The sequence below is a fragment of the Ostrinia nubilalis genome, chromosome 2 (genome assembly GCF_963855985.1).
Source record: "Ostrinia nubilalis chromosome 2, ilOstNubi1.1, whole genome shotgun sequence".
Taxonomy (NCBI): Eukaryota; Metazoa; Arthropoda; class Insecta; order Lepidoptera; family Crambidae; genus Ostrinia; species Ostrinia nubilalis.
In genome coordinates, this window is record NC_087089.1 from 5793519 (window position 1) to 5816359 (window position 22841).

The window sequence follows — 22841 nt, forward strand, 5'->3', positions numbered from 1 at the left end:
TGTCATGTCAAAAATAACCAATCATGCAGCATTTGGACCTCACGTCTACGTATTGCCATCTGGCGGATTTTTCAATCGCGAAAACCCTCATTGGCATAGATTATGAGAGACTGGCAACTATACTAGGTTGATATCAGGTGATCCGTCTGCTCATTTGCCTCCTGTCACATAAAAAAAATATATATATGTTTCTCACACTTCAACTGGCATTGGATTCAACATCGGATTCTGACACTTTTACAGTTATGATACCATGAATATCAGTTTATGGTCCTAATTATTTTTATTTTATTTACGACCTTCGACCAGTTGGACACTTTAGATATCTTCTTGTAATAGTGTCAAACTGTCAATATCTTTTTAGCTTTTAACGCAAATCTAGTCTTCAAAGCAGTTTAATCGATTTATTTTATTTTCAAAATCGATATTTTATTGTCTATGATGGCCGCAGGAACATCACTATACATGGACTCCCAGCAATAAAGTACGGTAATGCCTCGTACAGATTTTATCGGCAAAAATTATGGAACTTGATAGGTTTTAGACCATGCCACGCACCAAAACGTCCGGAAGTTGTAATAGTATTATAGAATAAACGTTAAAAGACTTATTTATTTAATTTTTCAATGCTTAAGTGTCCATTAGAATGAAAGGGTGCTTAATGTATTAAAAAAAATAGAAAATAATTATGATGGGTTAATGTTTTTGGGCGGTTTTTTAGGCGGTTTCTGACAATGTCCTTTACCTCTATGGCCGTCATAGGCTAGTAAGAGTTTAACTGCGATCTAAAATAAGAAAAACTTAATTGTTAACTTGCTCTTTAACAAGGATACTCGAGGATAAAAGTAAAATTACAAAATTAACACAGTCTACAGGCATGTTGCCGTTTCCGGTTGACTCTACCTACCTAAATGCGTCACTCCATTTTGTAATTCTAGTAAAATTATGACGATCAAATGTCTCGCTTTCAGAATTCTTTATCGCGGTCTTAGTTAATGTACAGGAAATAACCCTGAGCATGATTTCGTGGATTGTGAGCGTTTTAAGTTTGGCGACGTTCCACCATCGCGACAGGGGTCAACGATGTGACAGACGCTTTTTAAATCTTTTCAAGAACAACGACCGACCATGACGCAAGTAAGACTTCGAGAAGTGGTAGCAACTAGCAACACTTTCTTTTCTAGTAAATGCAATAAAAATATAAAGCAAAGATTTCAACCAAAATGTAGAATATGGCTTGGCATATTACAAATTAATTGTAAAGATAGGCTCTACAATAATTTCATTTTATCTTGCTGTATTGCTTTCGAATAACTTAAATTACATAATAGTTATGTAACTTTTCACTTGATTAAGACATTTCTCGTGTTTCACCATGTTTTTCACGATAAGGGCGGCCTATTATCCGATCCCACCAGGTTATCTAGCCAATGAAATCACTCTCTACCACATTTTTGTAGCAACTTGTTCGTTGAATAATGATTCTCGGTACTAAACGTAGTGGTGCCAAGATAAAAATATCTGTAACAATGTACCTATGTGACGACGCCTAATTATAATTTCTATACAGCGCTAAGCGTTAGAAAAATCCGATGGTCTTCTAATTTTCGAAGATATTTTTATACATTTTATGGATGTGCGATAGAGTAGAGACCACCCGGTGTAAGCGCGGGTATTCTAAATCCTAATCAATGTCATAAATATTATGGGAGCAAGGGGATCTCATCGCATCATCGAAAATCTTGGTTAAGCTACGATAAGCCAAAAGATTTTCTTGATGCTTTTCGTGACATTAAAGTGTTTACCTATTGTAATCTATGGGATAGAGCTTAGCTTGGAATGTGTTTTAGGTTACACGCAAGAGAGAGATAAAAATTTATAAAATTGCCTTTTTTCTTAACGCATAATGGATCTCAGAATGTTATAGTTAAGCAACATAATCATGGTAAAGGTATTTCTTATCAATACTTGCAAGTCCATATGGAGTAGATGACCCCGTTTTTGAAACAAAGAATGAGTCAGTATTTTGTCATTGTAGAAATATGCACGACTACGTCCACAATTGGTAGATAAATGCTGGATATTGCAGCGCAATTGAACTGGTTCATGCATTTGAGTCAGTTGTATTTATCGCTGTAGTAGTTAAGTAGCTATTATACATGCTAAAATATGTATAAAAGCCGTTATTTGAATCGATATTAAGATTATTAACTCTTTTCCACTTGTATCTTGTAAGAAATTAATTTGGGAAGATGAGGTTTTAAATATACGGTTCCTCTGGAGAGTCCTAGAATGTCCTTCAACTATTCTTTGTTCTGTCTGTTGAGTGATGAATCTAATAAACTACACTTTAATACCTATACGCACTACGCTTTTTCATCATGTTGTGCAAATTCCCCACATAATTTACTTAGATTAGATACCTATCAATCTACCAACTGTCTGAATGTTCTGGGGAAAATCTGATCTCATTAGTTTTCTAATATTTTGTAGTTGTTTAGCTAGGTAATAATAGTTTGAATAAGTCTGATTGGAATTTACTGCCTATTTCGTATTGTTGAGAAAAACATTAAGAATTATAAGCATAGAGAATTAGAAGCGCCACCGAGCAATTTATTGCGCAGTGGTGTGAGGGGGTCCGGCAAACAAACGCAAGCTATGAGCCGGAGTCGGAGCTCAGCGACAAGTTGTCTGGCAGGGCAGGCGCCGCGCGCGCCGGCCCCCACCCCGGCGGCCGGATTATTACGGACTTGACGCCGGTTCTCCCTCCCCCTCGCGCGCCTCACCGCGCTCCGTGCTGCGCCCGCGCCACCGTTTCTCAGAAAACGATACCGCCGATATTCAACGCACACACTCACGCGACAACAACACATGCAAGACGCAAAAATAATGATGCCACTATCTTCGACATAAGAATTTAATTTATGATCTTCCAACACAACTGTACAGATAACAAGAAACTTGAAACTGATGAGATGTTTAAATGAGTAGAGCACCTAGGTAGCTACTCAATTCCACACCACCAGTGAGGGAAAACTCTTACGTAGTCTGTAAAAATAAATAATTTAGGTACCTACTTCTTACTTAAGTTATCTGTTGTTTAATGAACAACAGTAAAACAATATTTTAATGAGCATACCTAATATAAAAAGTCTTGGACTAAAGATAATAATTATGTAGCCATTTCATGAGAATCTAGACGTCTAATAATATTCATGTCACAACAACAAACTTCAGAGCAACAAGTTTGTGTCATTGATCAACATAAACGGTGCAGAGCAGAGCGTGCAGCTCACCAGCAAATGCAAATAGAGCTCGTACGACTTGCATAAAAAACCGGTAGGTACCCCTCCTTTGCTAACTTGGTGAATTTTATTATTAATCGAAACATTAATATTGAAATCTTGGATAAATAGGAATTCAAGACGTGTTAAAAATGGAATGTAGAGTCAGTAGATTTTTCGAAACTATTACAAATTTATAGCGGAATGATAGTTTTTCTACAAAGATGACAGCGCGAATCTTTGAATGCTGAAGTAGGTGATAGCTATTGCATAACGATTTATAATATTCAGTTCTAAGTAGAACTTTTGGTCGAAACTAAAATAAAAAAGCAACAACTCGGGCAAGGTAAAGCAGACCGCGGTTTGGAAGGACAGGTTGTTCGGAGAGGTCCGTGTCGAGATACATGTGGCATCCTCGCGTCCGTGATTGAATCGGACTGATACCTTTGCATGGGTGGGTAATCATCAACACAAGGGAAATGAGCGCCGTTGGCTTGGCATCGCCTGTGGACACATCACACGTGCCTCTGAGTGCGTGCCCGCACACATTCTCGCTTTTACATGTCGATAACGTAGGTAGGTACAAGTTTTTGTCGGTGTGCGTAGATAATTTATCGGCGAGCGCCGCTTGGCCGTTGTGACTCGGCTGGTGAGGTGGGTCGCACTTTATATGGAGAGTTGTCTAATCCACTGAATAAATTACCACTGGACCTAGGTTTCTCCTGAATGACTAATGGACGTATAAAGAATTAGCTCAATGTCCGCAATGCCTAGGTGGTAGAGACGCTTTCTAGAATAGTGTGCAGGTAATGCAGTAGCTGCTTGAATGTGAAATCTACGGTACTTACTCATATTAAATAGTAAGCCGAGAAAACAAATACTTGCCTAAATAATATAGTAGCTCTATCTTATCTCAGAAACATTAACAACTTGTATTATACGAACGAATCAGTTTCAAAGACCTAGCGCATGTAATCGCTGCTGATATTTGGGTATGCCAGATTTAGATCTACAGTCCACCAGTAATTAAATATTATAACGATTGATATTAAATTTGTAAGAGTATCGTATCGCTAGCTCATATCTCCGAGTATTTATTAACTGGCGAAGATGACGAATCCAGTGTGGTAGTGTGGTGTAAATGTGAAGTGATAAGTGAACCAGTCGCATTTGAGTGCGTAGCGTCCGGGCCGGCTGCTCGAGGCAGCGAGCATGCGCGATCACAAAGAAAGTGGCGCCTGCACCGGCTCGTCATACTGCGTAACTGCAACATGGCGCCTCATTTGCGCGTTATGTGCGCAACTGGCCATGAATTACAAACAATGGACATTTTATGAAAGCACTGAACATGTAGATGTTGGATAAAAAGTTTCCAGTATGTGCTCAGATTATAATATTTGTTCAAATAAATTGCTCATGCTCTACATTTTAAGTGTATTGAAACACTGACTACTGACCGTTTGACCCACTTGTATTGTGACGTATTATTTACGAGTCATTGCACTTTTAATTTGCTTGTTAATAAAGGGCTATTAACTCAAATGAACTAAAAACTCAATTAGGTGTTATATATCTCGAAAATGAAGAAACTAACGTAGATTTGTGTACACTATGATACACTGCCTAACTAATTCTACCTTATGTTTTACCGAGTCGACTGCCTTTACGAATTAAGGGCAGCGATTACTACATAAAGGGCATTCTTGAAGGCCTATTAAGTTCAGAGACACGCAGCCAGCGGACCGTTGAAGGTTGGAGAGCTCAAGTTACTCCGCCACACGTCAATAAAGACAATACAAACGGGGTTATGGATGATATTTACTAACATTATTTAAATAGATTGTAGATTATTATCAATTTTATGATATAAACCAGCCTTTGTCTGTAGCTCGGACACCCGCTTGAGGATGTAGTTTTGTTGCATCAACTTCAAACAGTATGTAGAGTCACGCATTTTTGTCGAATGAAATAAATCATTCAGTTTTTTTCGCTGTGTTTAGTTTTTGTTTAAGGTTTTTTAAGAGTTTCATAAGCCTACAGTTTGAAAACCTCGCCGATGGTTGACAAAAAGCTAAACAATACAAGTTTTTGCAATTACATAAAATAAACTTTCAAAGTTGGCACCATCTGCGAAAAGCCAAATAGGTTCCCAATGTTCTCATCTCAGCATTAGTCAAGACGTTATCAAGAAGGAGTTACATTATGTGGAAAATCATTTTCAGGAAAACCGAGGATTAATTAATAGCCCGGAAGTAATGAATGGTTATATAAAATCAAACGGCATCACATCACATTTCAGAAATTAATGCTTCATACAATTCATATATGAAAATAACCTGAAATTCAATATTATGTGATGGAATGATGATGGTTGATAGTGGTTTACCGGTAGCCGTTAAAAATCTTTGTGTATTCTGTTATGGAAGTGGATTTTGAAGTATTACTTAATGTTTTAGCTAAAAAGGCGGTTGATACATTGCATCACTGCGCAGTTATGCGCACTATGCACGGTTGTAGGGATAAGGGCTCCCGCGCTCGCGCTGGGTGAGCGTCAAGGTGAGCGGGCACGGCAGCGCCGGCGAGTCTGCTGGGTCGCCCCTCTGCCCGCGCCCCACCACATACCTCCGTGTGCTTTACGCTTGAATCACTCGCACTTCTTCATTAAAAATATAAAATCATAACTAACTAATAAGAAATGTAGAACATCCGAAACATTCCGATGCTGCTCAGGCAGCAGAAGAAAGCGATCTGTTAACACGAATGATGCGTAACGACGTCTGCTTTATTAAAACTTCGAGGTGCATGTAGCAGAAAATCAATTGTATAGAACCGCTAGCGCAAAGTAAAAATTAACATAAGTAAGTAGTTTAGAATGCATTGCAATGGCATGAGGAAGTTTGCTCGTGTAGAGTAATTAAAAACAGTTATTTAACAATTGTTTTAGCAGGCTCTACATTTTAAACATCCAATTTAATCCCCCATTTAGCTCAATTAAAACAGCTCTCTTTCTGAAAACCTAACCCTCTTTTTGAATGCGAACCTATTTAGAATTTTCAATACCACACGGGTATCATAGATTCTGAATCACTATATTTATCATTCGTTTTCGTTCCAGTGAATTCATTCGTTAGTGTATTGTATTGATTAAACCATCGCACATAAATTGCGTTTCAACAAAAGCATAAACCGTGTAACTGTGAATAAAGTCTAGAAAATTGCTTAGCTAAGTTGTCGATAAATATACGAGTGGATTTTCGAGTGGTTTACACATAAGCCTCCTGACACTGCCCACGCAGCCAATCGTCCTACGCGCGCGGCCAAGCTTCGTTCACAATCTTGTGTATACGCATTATACATACTTAATGATTAATCGTGATCCATGCTAGAGCCTGCCTACACATATTTATTTCACCTTCATAACTCATCGCACAACAAACCCTATTCATCTGAGGCTATAGCTCATATTGCAGCACTATAGCTGTCACTCATCCTAAGCAGGTGTTGTTCGAATGATCTATCATATTCACAGATGCTTTCCTACTGAATAACATCACATAAATGCATGACAATGATTGCTAAATACGTACATGGTTGCTATTAAGTTAAATAAACAGAAGTGAACTTTTCAGATGCCTATTTAGTCGCCAAAAGTATCGCTATTTACATCGAAGGACATAGGTAAATGTAGAGTACTACTTACATGGTACTACAGAAGAGGTTGCGATTAATATAAATGTGAAAGTTGGAATTTGTTAAGTATTACTAACTAACCAACTCCGTTGGAATGCCTTATTTGGCACCACGTGCAGTGCCCTGTGAACCGTACGAATATTACGACTACATAAGTTTCTGACTTGTTTGCCGTTTATTTTTTTTCTATATTAATTTATGCACATTTCAAATGGTTTTATAAGGTTTTTATTATATGAATGAATGTAGTTTTTGAAGGGCATGTAGTTTTTTTGTGTGAGGTAAGTATCTAAAAACTCTATTTCGGAAAAATGGCAATGGTAATAGAGTTGTAAGTTGTAAGCAGCGCAGTTTTCAAAATTGTATAAAACAGGGGTGGCCAACCGGTCGATCGCGACTATTAGGCAAAAAATACTACATGATTGTGTACTAAACTATGCAGTTTCATTTAAGATTTCAAGAAGTAGTATTTAAGTGGTAGATCACCCAGGGTTTCGTTAGTCAACAGTAGATCTTATGTCTAATCAAGTTGGCCACCCCTGGTATAGAAACATCAAGTCTAGGCTTAACAATGTCCAACTATGTGTTTTTTCCTGTAAACGCAATCCCACCAAAAACATTCTGTAAAAAACTAGCCAAGTCTCGATGGAGCTGCTTGTTTATCTCTAAAAAGTAATGAAATCTAGACAAAGTCGTGCCAAGTCTATGGTTCCTTACTGCGATTTCTTTATTATTATAGTTAATGTTGTGTGACTTGGCCGTTGAAGTGTACAAAACCAGGTGCTCTATGACACCATTGCACCAATCTGTCGCCAGAACCGCTATCCATTGATGATGGAAAATTGCCACTTGGAAAACGTTGATTCAATAACCAGTCAATTGTAGGCTTAATAAAGCTGCGTATTTCAATAATACTTATGTATGATTATCTTAATAAAGATTGTTCAACGGCCAAGTCACACAACATTAACTATAATAATAAAGAAATCGCAGTAAGGAACTATAGACTTGGCACGACTTTGTCTAGATTTCATTACTTTTTAGAGATAAACAAGCAGCTCCATCGAGACTTGGCTAGTTTTTTACAGAATGTTTTTGGTGGGATTTCACTTCTTTTTGTAGAATGTGGCATAATTATTTAACGTCGTCGTCTTTAAATATTATCGACATTTTTTACGATATTAAACAGTTAAACACAAATAAACTCAACGACCTTTAAAATGGACAACGAATCAGAATGGTTTTAATAACATAACCTTAACCTTAGCGAACCTTACGATATAATAAACGAAATCAACGAAATGTAAATAAATTACATAACATTCAACTTAATCGACGGGGGGGTCTAGAAAGGAAAAAAAATCTGGACACCGCGGTGCAGAAAATCGACGCTCAAAGTGCTAGCGCCATCTAGCGGTGAGCGGTACAGGCGAACACCACGATGCCGGTGTGGCGCTAGTAGTATTGATTATGAATATGGTGTTACTCCAGATCTTCGATTTTCCTAGTTTTTATAGTTTTCCCTTAATGTGGCCATTAAACCCTAACTCTGTACCAAATTTCAGCTCTCTGAGTTTATGGGAAGTACTAGTTCTATTTTGATGATCATCAGTGAGTGAGTGAGTGTCATAAATGCGAAACTTTGCTTTCGCTTAACTTCGGAACTAAATGACCTACAGACTTGAAATTTTGGATTTTAAGTCTGTGATTATAGCTTACTAGATAACGAAAATTTCAGCGTTCTGGTCTTATCCAGAGGTTCTCAAATAGGGGCCTGAAAATGCGGCGAAATGGTTCCAGTAAAGGATGGTACGGCAGTGTTTGCTTCGCGCTCGACTTGGCGGGGGCACTGCCGTGCCCCCAGACGTCAGTAATTATTTAAAGTCATAGATACCTACAAACGATTGCTCAACAAAACAGATTATTGCAATAATCACGCAACGTGGCCGGCTCGACCTCTAGTATCGCAAACGGCAGTCAGCAACCGAAATAGCTATTAAAGGATCCAGCGCAGGTTATCGGTACGGGACCATGCGGTCAGGGTGTGAAAACAGGGTTGAAGAAATCGAGTTTCATTTAATAAATAAAATCTTATAAGCTGATGGATAACTTTATACATACAACTTTTACTAACAGAGAAAAACTAAATCGCAGTAATAGAGATCTAGAAATAAATGACCCAGTCGCTGTGCTAGACATAACATGGTCCCTTCAATACGTTGCAGTTATTGTAAGTGTGTCTGAAAAATGTATACGGATAAATGTAAGCATGACTATAATGTCTTATGATGAACCAGCTCTTACATTTATTTAGGTACATTGTTCAGTGTTGTTTGTTTCAAACGTACACATACTAAGAATGGTGTTTCAATGACTGCCTTTTACGGTGTGTTTTTCTTAACAAAAGATGGTATGTTGGTAGCCCTATGAATCTCATTACGGTAATTATCTTGCACATCGCGGATGCGCGGACGCCGCCGTCCGTGAGTCACCTGCGCATCGTGATCCAACTCACGTTTGTCGCCACTCGCTTGCACTCGAACCTCGGATGTTTTATTTACCAACACATTTTTTATTTATTTTATTTAGTTGCTATCCAATAAACAACCTACAACCAATAATGGACAGATAATTTTACCTGTAGTATGGCAGTTGCGTATTTTCAGCTATTAAGTCTGTCGCCGTTAGATCCCAAAATATGGAAACAGAGGTAACAAACGGTGGAGAATACTACTACTCTACTCTATAATTGCTGATCTGTTTCTTTGAAATACTATTTACGGATTGCTGACTGGACTGGCCAACCATTTGATCACGCAAAGCATCAAATTAAAAAAGTTAGTAACAAGTAGTAAGCTACACCACTTTATGTTGCTTATTTAATCAAACGATAAGGAAGTCAGTGATGTGCGTAATTCATTTTGACTAAAACATGCAAGTCTGGATACTGGCAACATGTATTGCTTTCAATATTATCATCAGTGAGTAACAAAAACACATGATTGTTTTTTAAAGTTACCCATGTTATTTCATGTGAATAATTAATGAAGATCCGATCATTTGAATGTTAATAGATTTTTCTTTGCAATTTAATAATCCAAACTACTGGTTGCTAACCGACAGGTCCGTCAATTGCTTTAGATTATACTGAAGGTTCAAGACTTGTTTACAAAAGAAATCCAGCTCCTGATGGACACAGGTAAGGAATATAGGTATAATAGAGAAAATATAATTTTGTTTTAGTAATTTGTAAATACAAACAATACAAGCTACATACTATGCTTGTGTTACGAGTGGGTTCACCACAATAGTCCAGTGGTGCAGCGCGGATCGAACCTGCGTTCCTTGGATCCGACCCGACACATTACCATTGGACTATTGTCGCTTAATTTCGCACTGGTGGTTCAAAGTATACTTAACTTAAACAAAGTTTGTTGCTATCGATTACAGATGTGGTGTATGTCCAACGTATTTCCAGAAAATCTGCGCTTTCAATTATAGAACCAACGCAACGTTTATTTTTGATAACCACTGCGTTATGGACCTATACAACTGTATCCAAGGAACGGGTATGTTTCACATGTGGATTCTTGCATTTATTTATCTTCCAGTTTTTAGCGGTAATTTTAATTACAAATGGCCATACAGGAAAGAGGAATAATCAATCCCATTCACTACAATATGCGAAGGGATTCAATAAAATAGTTTCTAGAGTAAGTACTTAGGTTGATGACTGCAAAAAAAAAAGATTCGACCAGTTCTCATGCTGAAATAATTATTTCGAAATAAGCCTGTTTCTTCATTTCGTGATACATATTTTTCCGTTTTAATGGATTTTAGATCTTAAAATTCGGAGATAATTGTAATACCTACTGCGTAACTGGAACAAATAGTAATTGATTTTTACCTAATATTTTAGAATTCGTTCCGCTAAAGTATGAACATTGCTTATACTTCGGAAACTTCGCATACGTCCACGGGTATAAATATGAAGACATAGATTATGGAGAAGATCACATAATAGTGAAAAATACGCAGAAGAATCAAGATTTTGTCAGATAACTGTTATATGCACAATATAATAAAAAAGTATTAATTTAAAGATTTCTGTTAAAATAATAAAATTCTTTGTACCTAAGTCTTACCTTACCTACGATATCAAGAAAAAAAGACCTTATCCAAGTAACAACTACTATTCTAATTTTAACTGTTTTTAAATAAACTGAATAAAATTTTATTATTTGATAAAAACTAAAGGAGATTGAACTTGTTAATAAGTTAGTGTAAAATCATTTTGCAATGTTCAGTGGGCCGTATTTTTAACACGTTTTGCAGTTAATTGATATACATAATACCTCTCAATCAATAAATACCCTCGTTCAATAGTAATACTCTTTCTAAAGAGAATCCATTACCACTACCATTGAACTTAAGACATTGTTAAGGGGTTTCCTTTACAATTAAAAACATATTTTAAATTGAAAGTTTTACCGACTAATGAATTTTATATCTACTGCAGATAAAAGAAATTAATAATTTATTTATGACTATAATCTATGAGTTTCCGCCATACGATGTGTTTTTATTTCACTGGTTACGCTAAAAACAATTCATCCATGAAGTAGTTAGGTATGTCGATCGATACCAAGGTCGATACTCTCCGAGGCATCAGCAAGATACGTAAGGTAACACTCTTCTAAAATTAATCCACGGCAAGTAATAATAACTCTCAAATCATTATAAAGTATTTATTATTTATTCTACCACAGTCATTATCAATAGGCAGTTTTCATGCAAGCATGTAACGGTTTTTAATACTAGTTTTTTACATTTACATGGGCTTATTATTTGAGGAGAATAGGGTATTATTTATTTTTACATTTTATTTCTTACAGAGTTATTTATTGGCAGCGGTAAACATAATATACTGCCTTGAGTCTATTTAATAATTAACTAATTATCAAGTTATAAATGCTTTCAAGTTATTATTAAACAATGGTTTATTTGATATGTATTTGTAACATTTCAGATCCAACTTAAAATCCGATTGTAGTTAGATAAACAAAGAAAGTTCCAAAACGGAAACATGTTTCATTTTTTTTATATTTCTTCCAATTTTGGATCAATTAACTGTCTTCTCTGTTACTTATTTTTCTTTCACTGAGAAAATGCTACTTATTCTATTCGTAAATGAATGAATATGTCAATTATCCTATTATACTAAAAAGAAACTTAATATTTAATTAGTTATCTATAACTGGCTGATGTAATTATAATCATAATTGATCAATTGAGAGCCAGTGTATTTTAAAGTGATACATAAATCAATGAAAAATTTTTTTGCAACAAATGAAAATCTGATACACAAGTACTTACTTAGTGGGTTTTTGTCAGTCTAAGATAAGTTAGTAATACAGCAACAAATTTAAAGTTTTGTAAAATAGTGGTGCTGAATACTTACTTCAAATGCTAAACTTTTTTCATACTTCTAACACAATCTGTTATTTTCTAACATTTAAAGACTTATTTTAATTAAATGGCATAATTTGTCATAAACTTATTATGGTAAGTACTTAAACTTTCATTTCGGAAAGATATACACTAAGTTTATATTTTATAATAATAATGAAGGTAAATTCAGTACAATATTTCTTAGATAATAAATGACTGATAAAAAAAAGTAAGTTGCACTTACTTTAGTCATGCAGTACTAAGGTTGTCTTCATAACACACCTCTGATTGTGATGCGAAGACAGCCTAAGTAAGGAACATGGGCTATGTGACTGTCATGTGCCCGAGTCGCTTGTAATCAATCTTGTCTAGTTGCACCAGGGGACGTAGTTGGTCAGCAAACGCACGCATGTCTTCACCGATTGCATCTTGCCCTTGAGGAGCCAGGACCTGAAAATGTGCAAGTTGCAGTGTGTTACAAACAATCCTACCCTTTCAACCTTAACAAATTTAAGAATGGTAAGTAGCAAAATTATAATTATTATTTTACTCAATGTTAGCTATGTAGGTAGTTTAAAAACATTTGAAGACATTTCAAGAAAACAATGCAACGTTTGAATACTTACAGATAATTCTACCAGGTAGCTTTGTGAAATGGGTTCAGGAGGCATTGAGCTCTGAGATGTTTTGAAAACCTTAGCAACAGTAATTTTCATACGCCCCTTTCGGAACATATATCCTGTAAACAGATAAGAAGCACAATTAAATAACATTGTTTAAAAATAGTATCAACTGAATTAAAAGCTATATTATTTTTATTTTTATAACACAAAAAATTTTCTTAGATAAACTTGCTAAATGTGAAGTTTAGTTTAAGTTACGTTTAATGTTTATTATCATAAATTTTTGCAATTTAATACCTTTGACACTGTATTCAAATTCCACTCTACAACCCAGTTCATTCAGAAATTCAATCAGCATGCCACTGCAAGCAATGTCCAGGCTTGAACGTACAACTGTTGGTCTGTTCTTGTCACCAAGATCAGGTTGTCCGATATATCGAAGTTGATAGGGCATGTCACGAGCATCAAGAGCCTTGCGGACACGCAACATTAGAGGTGCAGCCTGCAAAGAAAAATTTATTTAATTAATAACTTTAAAAAATTATTATACGAGCCTCCTTAAAAGCGCGGACGCCCGCACGCTGTTCTGTATCGAAAAAGCGCACGCGGGTGCCGCAGTCAGCACCCGCCTGCCAGGGGCGTGCGCAAGCATGCTAGTTCGTCTTTCTTAATACGTATCAAATCGAGGCTCGCAAGCGCCATCTATCCGCCTGACCCCGTACTTTTTTGACCTTAAAATGCGTTTACGTTTATAAAAATATTAATTTGTTATACAATGTTTTATTATTAAAAGTTATTTAATTGAAATAGAACTCTATAAAATATTTTATAGTCTCTTAAAACTTTATAATCAAGAAAAATTAAAATTGGTTTTAAAAAGTCTTGAATCGTGTGAACGCTTCCATAATATGTCGGTTAACCACTTGAACGTCAAATCTGACATTCTAATTTGAAAACTTGATCGTTGCTGTTGCGCGCTCCGTTTTCTTATTGGATTTCTTTCTCTTTGCATTCGCGATCCTTGATAGTAAAACGTTGAGTCGAGCTAATGCTCCTCCGTTCTAACTTCAGGTCTTGTGTGTGTTGAGAAAGTGACTGAGATAGTGACTCTGTTATACCTACGTGTCGTGTTGAGATAGTGACTCTGAGAAAGTGAACTTTTACTTTTGTTTATGTGCTTGTGTGACCACAACCATGCCTCAGAAGATCTGCTGTGTTTCTTCATGCAAATCATCACTTCAAAATGGTTAGTAAATAAATACTTGTAACAGTAATAAATGGTTACCTACAAATAACCAACCTTATGCTTTACTTAGCTGCCAAGTGCCATAAAAATTTATTACTTTAATAAAACTTGTACCTACCTACTATTCAATCTCATCTTAATCTGATGATGTAGAATGAATAGGTATCTAAATAAAGTACAACTAAAGTCTTAACAACAAACAACCTTCAAACTTGTGAGAGTATAAATTTATTGCAATCCGTGATGATAAAATTAAAAAAAATGTTTATGCCACCAAAAAATAAATTGTGAACTCATGCCAGATTATAATCTGGCGCAGTTAGACTACAATTTGTAATCTTACCTAACCCACTATTAGTTTACAATGCCACTCAATAATATAATACTCTAAACTAATGGAGTGCACAAATTGTTACGGAGACATAATAAAAGAAAATTCAATTTAAAAATAACTTGTATTTTAATATGTTGATGGCCACCGGTGGCTTTGGTCAATAGCCCATTTGCGCCAAGCTTCAGGTGTTACAACAAACTATAACTGAGAAAGATTACAATTTGACATTAACTTAAATCTCATTTTGCAGGTGCCATTCTTCATAGCTTTCCGAATCCATTGAAAGAGTTGGAAAAGTTTCGCACATGGGTGAAAAATGCTGGTATTGATGGAGAGGATGACAAACATATATTTGCCAACAGAAGAATTTGCCATCTTCATTTTAATAAAATATATCATTACCCGAAAAACAGATTGAGCAAACTGGCAATTCCAACACTGCATCTTCCAGGTATTTTAGTTAGTTATACATATACATATAGGACAATAATAATTATTACCTATGTAATAATTTTTTCACACATTCTAAAATTTTATTCACCGAGATAGTGTGGTACTAAATTTAAAAGTGGTCTTATGTTAAAGAGATGTGCAATTTATCTCACCAGCGCAGCTGGCATGTGAATTTGTGTAAAAATACATCCGTAATTATTAACTTTTAATTAATTACTTGTAATTAAACTAAGACACAGGTTATCATTACCTACATTATACACCATTCTTCCAAAATCTTAGTTGTTAATTTTGTAATAAACTAGTTGTACCTAACACATTTACCTAAGTTCCCTATAAAAATAGGGTACATAAATTTTGTGACACTAACTACTAACATAAATAAGTTCCTACTATGTTTATAATGTATAAAAGCCATAATAATTATGGATTGACATTTGTACCAAAATTATGGCCTTGCAGGATTGGAACCCGCAACCACTGTAGACTGGAGCGTGGTTTTCTTCTTTCGCATAAATTAAGTCCTGACATTCCTAATATACTAAGGCAACATCTTGCAATGTCACCATGTATGTTGTTCTACATATCTCCAAGTCGAGCAATTTTTTATTCTTATGACGGATGAAATATTAAATTTGTCTTTATTTTTTAGATGTCCCATCCAGTTACACAGCAGAGCCTATGGACGTGTGTGAGCAGCAGCCACCCACATATAAAGAGATCTATTGTGGTCCTAATACTAGTAAGTAAATATGATTAGTGTTCTCTTTTATAAAACAGCAAAACATTAAATGGTATTGTACCTATAGTTTATTTACAAATCAGTATGAGTTCATAAACAGTTATAAGAGTTTACAGAACTTTTAATTATTAACCCCCTTACTAATAAAACTTACACGCTCGTTGAACAGTTTTTTAAAGTGACGTTTAGTATGGAAATATCATTTTAAAACAGTGTTCAACAACTGTGTAACTTTTTATTAATAAGGGGGTAAGATTATAACAAAAATGAAACAATGGACAAAATGTCAAGTGGCAAAAATCGGAATAAATAATAACCCAGCATTGATTGAGCCTATTGTAACTAGGACACTGAAATTTTATATTGCATAATATAAAAAATTATGCTGGACCTTGGAGGAGGGCTTTGTCCAGCAGTGGACGTGAAAACAAGGCACTGACATCATGTTTTTTTTTCATTGTATTAAAATGAAAAGTGATGCCGTGGTCTTTCTTTTTAGTTCTTAAATTGTTCATATTTAAACAATACAAAAAGGCGTGTAATGTGTGGGTAAGATTGATTGTTACCTGTCAAAAATGCTATCCTGGGACGCCATTCGAGCGTGACGAGACGTATAAGTGTATCTTCCCTTGTTTTAATCTTATGTAAAACTAATGCCATAATCAAATATCTGGCCGGATTATTTGTATGAAATTTTGTGAATTTGAGCACCAGAATCAGGTCTTAAGAGGTTATTATAATCTTTCAAAATACCATGCTCATTTGAACCAGAATGAAGTAAATTATAAAATTTATTTCTTTTCAGGTGCACCACAACCAACTTCTAAAAGGCCTCAGCCCATGACAATGGATGACCAGCAGCCAAGCACGAGCACTATGACTTACACTGGTGTTACTAGAAGTAAGTTTTGTTTTATTTTATAAATGAAAACTGATGCCCAGCCGGGCTAGGATGCGCGTCGTGATAAACTCATTTTAGACGACACATGTATGAGTTATTATTATTTAAAAAAAAACATAACCCTCCTTCTGGCGTAGTCGGGTAAAAACATTACAAAAAGGCTCTCCGTGCGTGTAATGCGTAGGTATAGACCCAATATACTTAACTGTCCTATCCGTGACATTGACAGCGGGGCGCCACCGTCAATACCGGATAGCTGGTTCCGACTTTTTCCATGCTGGATGATGCTTTTACACTACGCGGAAATTAGTCAAGTCAATGTGAACACACACCGAACAGTGAGGTGGGGATGAAAAATAAATGATTTTCATCCCCACCCCGCTGTTTGGTGTGTGTTCACATTAACTTGACTTTTCTAATTTCCGCGCAGTGTAAAAGCAGCAGGAAACTATAAAGTTGAACGATGGTGGCGTCCCCCTGTCAATGAGTTTGGTGGGCCAGTTCAGTTTAGGTCATCTAAAACACCGATTGTTACCTGTCAAAAATGGCATCCTGGGATGCCATTCGAGTTTCACATTTACAAGAAGCATAAGCCGTATCTTACCTCTTTGTTTTAATCTTGGGTAAAACTCAAATTTAAATTAAAAATATTTATTGCGTAATTCTAATCCCATAATCTCAATATCTGGCCGGTTTATTTGTATGAAATTTTGTGAATTTGAGCACCAGAATCAGGTCTTAAGAGGTTATTATAATCTTTCAAAATACCATGCTCATTTGAACCAGAAGGAAGTAAATTATAAAATGTATTTCTTTTCAGGTGCACCACAACCAACTTCTAAAAGGCCTCAGCCCATGACAATGGATGACCAGCAGCCAAGCACAAGCACTATGATTTACACTGGTGTTACTAGAAGTAAGTTTTGTTTTATTTTATAAATGAAAACTGATGCCCAGCCGCTGAGCCGGGATAAACTCTTATGGATGATTTTAGACGACACATGTATGAGCTTATTTAAAAAAAACATAACCATACTTCTGGCGCAGTCGGGTAAAAACATTACAAAAAGGCTCTCCGTGCGTGTAATGTGTAGGTAAGGCCGATTGTTACCTGTCAAAAATGCCATCCTGGGACGCCATTCGAACTCGACATTTACGAGACGCATAAGCCGTATCTTGCCTCTTTGTTTTAATCTTAGTTAAACTCAAATTCAAAATCTTTATTGCATAACTCTAATCTCATAATCAAATATCTGGCCGGATTATTTGTATGAAATTTTGTGAATTTGAGCACCAGAATTAATTAGAGAAGAAGAGGTTCTTATTATCTTTCAAGATACCATGCTCATTTGAACCAGAATGAAGTAAATTATAAAATGTGTTTCTTTTCAGGTGCACCACAACCAACTTCTAAAAGGCCTCCGCCCATGACAATGGATGACCAGCAAGCAGCAAGCAAGCAGCCAAGCACAAGGACTCACAGTGGTGTTATTAGAAGTAAGGAAAATATATATTTTTCTTTTTATACATAATAATGTGGTTATATTAAACTAACTCTTACCATTTCTTAATTTTAGGCCATATGTTCAAGAACCAATTTGAACAAGATCTATATAAAGCAGTCGCCAAAACACAAGCGGAACTCAGACGATGCAAAAAAGCAAAAGCGGGACTAATAGAGAAGTTACAAATAGCCAAGAAATTGACCCGTTCCAAAGCTTATCAATATGTTACAAAAGACTTGTCACCAGCAGCAAAAACATTTTTTGATATGCAAATAAGACAATCTACAAAACACCCCAAAGGACATCGTTTCACATTAGATGAAAAGATATTGGCATTATCATTATATAAACCTAGTCCAAAGGCATATCGCTTGCTGAGCCAAATATGTGTTCTGCCGAAAAAAACTACCTTGAACAAATTAATGACGAAAACATATTTAATGCCTGGGATAAATGATATTATCTTTAATAATTTAAAGAAAAGGGTAGAAAAAATGCCTAGTAAGCATAGATATTGCTCTATAATATTTGACGAAATGGCCATTGCTGCCCATGTTGCATTTGATAAACATACCGATAAAATAAAAGGTTTTGAGGACGACGGATTCGAACGCGAAAGAAAATTTGCTGATCACGTGTTGGTATTTATGGTCAGAGGAGTATTCAAAAAATTTAAGCAGCCTGTCGCTTATAGCTTTTGTACTGGATCCACAAAAACGGAGAAGCTCAAAAGGCAATTAAAAACAGTAATTGAAAACGTTTTAGCAACCGGACTCAAAGTCATTTCGACAACGTGCGACCAGGGATCCACTAATATGGCTGCCATAAATTCACTAATAAATGACACCAAAGGTCATTATATAAGGCAGAATCAAGAAATTAAAGGGGGGTTTTTTGAAATCAACGAACACAAAATTTACCCACTATACGACCCCCCTCATCTTTTAAAAGGAATAAGAAACAATCTGATTACAAAAAATTTGGAATTTACTCTGAATGGGAAAAAGCGCACGGCAAAATGGGCCCATTTAGAAGCTCTATACAAAAAGGGCCCAAGCTATAAAGGCATGCGCTTAATTCCTAAACTTACCGCGCGCCATGTAATTCCTAATTTAATACCTAAAATGAAGGTTAAATACTGCACGGAACTTTTTAGTAAAACTGTCAGCGTTGCCATGGGATTTACAGCAGGTAAACATTTATTTGTACTTGCCTTTTATGCCAGTCATCATAGTCACGAATATTATAATTTATAACTTAGTTTCTACTGCAAGAGTTTCATGTCATCTGCTTGGAAATATTCCATGATTTCATAATGTCTAGATTCGTTTTTAACTGACTTTAACATAAGGATTTAATTTTACAAAAATGCATTGAATACATTGGACTTGACTACAATTAATTTGATTAACGAATTAATAAATTAAAATTAATTTGGTGCACGACACTATCTGGACTACCTTATAATAATTTTATTTAAAACAAGTATGTAAATATATTTTATACTTGTATGTAACTATATAATGTGTTTGTTTATAGGAACTGGCAGAATCCCAAAAGAAGCTCAAGATACTGCAGAAATTTTATTATTTTTCGACAATTTGTTCGATTCCGTAAACGGTAGTTACAACAGAATTGAAAAGGGTAAAGTTTACCGATCTGCGGTCTCGCCAAAGTCACCACATCATAAGTTGTGGTATAAAAGTCTACCAATATTAAAATCCATGCAATTTGTTGGTGGAGCACGCTCAGGGGTGGTTCCATCTTTAAGAAGTTGGATTAAAACTATAGAAGCATTCCAGCAAATAACAAAAAAATTACATTCCATTGGGCTCAAATCGTTACTGCTGCGCAATTTCAATCAAGACCCTTTAGAAAATTTTTTTGGTGCAATAAGGGCTCATGGGCATCGAAATATAATGCCTACAGTGCCGGCATTTGAGGCTTCTTATAAAGCGCTTTTAATAAATAATATGGTGTCGCCTAAATCAATTGGGGCTAATTGCGAAAGTGATGATGGCTATTGTTTACAAAATCTCAAATACCTTTTTTATGAAAACATTGTTAGGCCCTTACCTAAAAATATAATAATAAATTTTGATCACATAAACATGGATCTAACCAACATTGATAATTTAATAAAAAGCCAAAATCCGTTAAACATCGAAAAATGCGCAGCAGCTGCTTATTGTAGTGGTTGGGTTATTAAAACAATTTATAAAAATATTGGTTATTGTGAAATGTGTAAAAGTGATTTAGAAGGGGATGGTGAAGAAATCTATTCAAAATTTATAACTATGAAAAAATATTCAGAAAAATGCAATCTTCACTATCCCAATAAACATTTGCTGGAATGCCTATTGCATATAGAAGAAATCACATTGTTAATTTTATCAACACAGTGTGAATCGGATCAAATATCCGAATATATAAAATTGGTAACCACTTCTCTTGTAACATTAAATTTTGTGACATGCGAAAGTCATAAAGAAAAAGTTAAAGAACTTATAATATGTAAAGGAATTTCCTTGATGATAAATGACTGGTGTAAAGAAATAAATAATATATTAAATGGTAAAAATATAGTTTTTGATGAAAATTGTCCTATGAAAATGTTAGCGCACAGATATTTTGTATCACATAAAAGTAAAAATAAAAGTTTTAAATGATTTACATATTTGTTTTTTATTTCTTTTACCTTGTTTAGCAATTGGTTATGTGCAGTTTTATTTTGGTAGATTTTTTTTCCAAATTAATGCACTATTGCATTGTTTTGGAAAAAAATCTACCGAAATAAAACTGCGCCTCAAAATAATATTTGGAATAATATCTGGATACGAACCATGAACGACGAAAGCACCGTGTTACAAGCAGAAGCGAGTACGGAGCTTGAGAACTAGATGGCGCCTCTTTCTATCAAAACCTTGAGACGGCTATCTATACGTAGTACTTATTCTTATCTATGTGCGCAAGCCTCGGGCGTGCATTTCCATCCAAAAGGGAATCGTGCGAGTTTATACAGAGGCACTGATGACATCCATGTACAGATACAACAACTTTGGTTATTTAATAATACAGATTATCTAATTTACCTGTCCATTAGGATCCCGCAGGCTAAAGCAAATTTCTTGATCATCGAAAGTCTCTGGACCAGCATCTACATTGTCACAGAGTCCTCGAAGACGATGAAGTAATACTTCTACTGCTGAATCTAGCACGGAACCCTGAAATAAATTGTAGTCTTAAATTTCAACAACAGCACGGAATTAGGTAAAAAAAATTGAAGCCTACCTTACCTGTAGTAAATATTCTTGGTTGGGTATGATGTTGGCCTTCAATGCCTGTGACAGGCTGTCCGTAGCAGTAATGGGTGCAGCATTTGCAGCTGCCATTGTAAGTCAGAATATCAGAGGACTATTACAACCAAAAACCTTAGACGAAAATAGAAACAACAACAAACATAGAAAGAAAACGAGAAACACTTGCAGCAAGCACAGTCATAGACTAAAGCAAAGACAGAGTAATATAGATGACCCACGCTGAACTGTCCCACCCACCAAACTCAATGACAGGGGGGCGCTACCATCGTTCAACTATATGGTTTCCAACATGGCAAAAATCTGAACCAGCGATCCGGTATTGACGGTGGCGCCCCACTGTCAATGTCATCGACAGGACAGTCCAGTATTTTGGAACTATAAATAATAAATAGTAGGCATGGAAATGATTGCTATTTTTCATTCATTTTTATTCTATGAAATGATGATTTTTTTTATATGATTTCACATGCGAAATTTCACAGGCAATGATTTTTATTCGCAGTGTAGCTCTCTTATATAATGTGCTACTTTTAATGAAGTATGAATTATGATGAAGGATTGCTAATTAGCTAAAATATGAAATGTAACAACATCAGAGCCCCGATTACGGTAATTTTTAACGTCAACAATCCAGACACGCTTCTCGATTCTGCGATACGATTGGTCGTTCAACAGCGTACGTCAGCTGTTTTGACCAATCGTATTGCAGAATCAGAAACGCGTCTGGATTGTAGACGTTAAAAGTTACCGTAATCGGGGCTCTGTTTCATTTATGTCGCACAACAAAAAACAAACAGTTTAACAGCACATCAATAACCGCGCGACTAGTGAAAATCATTCATTTCATCTGCCTGCTATCTAAAGAAATCATACGAATGATGACAAGGAAATCTAAACCTTACACCTTTAAGTTTAAAGTTCATATTTAAAATGCCCAGTTTCGTCCGTCATCACATCTCTTGTCCTTTTCTAACACGCACATGATCAAATCATTCCTTCTTACTCGCTCGGTCGCTTCGCAGAGCTGCGCTCACGGACTTCGCTCGAATGAATTATTGAAATTCATGTGATTCGTGATTTCGTTGACTGTGAAATTATAGCAGTCTATGTGAAGTAATTTAGCAGGTGTGATTAATGAAATTCATTTCATATGATTTTTCACCTGCTATTCATGAAATGTTCCATGCCTAATAAATAGCACAGCAGTCACCACAGACTAGAAAGACAGCCACAGACTAGAGAGTCGTGTCAAAATGAAAACGCCAAAGATTATGTAATTCTAGGATAGGTCG

At 35.7% G+C, this 22841-nt stretch overlaps 2 protein-coding genes and 1 long non-coding RNA gene across 4 annotated transcripts; 2 read left to right on the forward strand and 1 right to left on the reverse strand.

Annotated features, from left to right (window-relative positions):
- Positions 1–9836: 9836 nt before the first annotated feature.
- On the forward strand, positions 9837–11076 carry LOC135080710 (uncharacterized). Its single transcript, XR_010259061.1, has 4 exons — positions 9837–9955; positions 10098–10173; positions 10425–10543; positions 10894–11076. It is a non-coding gene; the product is annotated as an uncharacterized LOC135080710 (long non-coding RNA).
- A 632-nt stretch (positions 11077–11708) lies between these two features.
- Positions 11709–21750, reverse strand: LOC135080702 (mediator of RNA polymerase II transcription subunit 18). Its single transcript, XM_063975419.1, has 5 exons — positions 21526–21750; positions 21322–21453; positions 13346–13550; positions 13052–13164; positions 11709–12875 (listed from the first exon to the last, which is right to left on the reverse strand). Exons 1-5 carry the CDS (start codon positions 21619–21621, stop codon positions 12750–12752), a joined length of 672 nt encoding a protein of 223 aa, XP_063831489.1. The 5' UTR covers positions 21622–21750; the 3' UTR covers positions 11709–12749.
- Positions 13951–20950, forward strand: LOC135086238 (uncharacterized). 2 transcript variants are annotated; one of them, XM_063981063.1, is made up of 8 exons: positions 13951–14294; positions 14879–15079; positions 15734–15823; positions 16629–16724; positions 17545–17640; positions 18117–18221; positions 18302–19420; positions 19769–20950. In XM_063981063.1, exons 1-8 carry the CDS (start codon positions 14243–14245, stop codon positions 20896–20898), a joined length of 2889 nt encoding a protein of 962 aa, XP_063837133.1. In that variant the 5' UTR covers positions 13951–14242; the 3' UTR covers positions 20899–20950. The 2 variants fall into 2 exon arrangements, with proteins under 2 accessions (XP_063837133.1, XP_063837135.1); XM_063981065.1 differs by lacking the exon at positions 19769–20950 and having other exon boundaries at positions 18302–19551.
- Positions 21751–22841: the final 1091 nt, after the last annotated feature.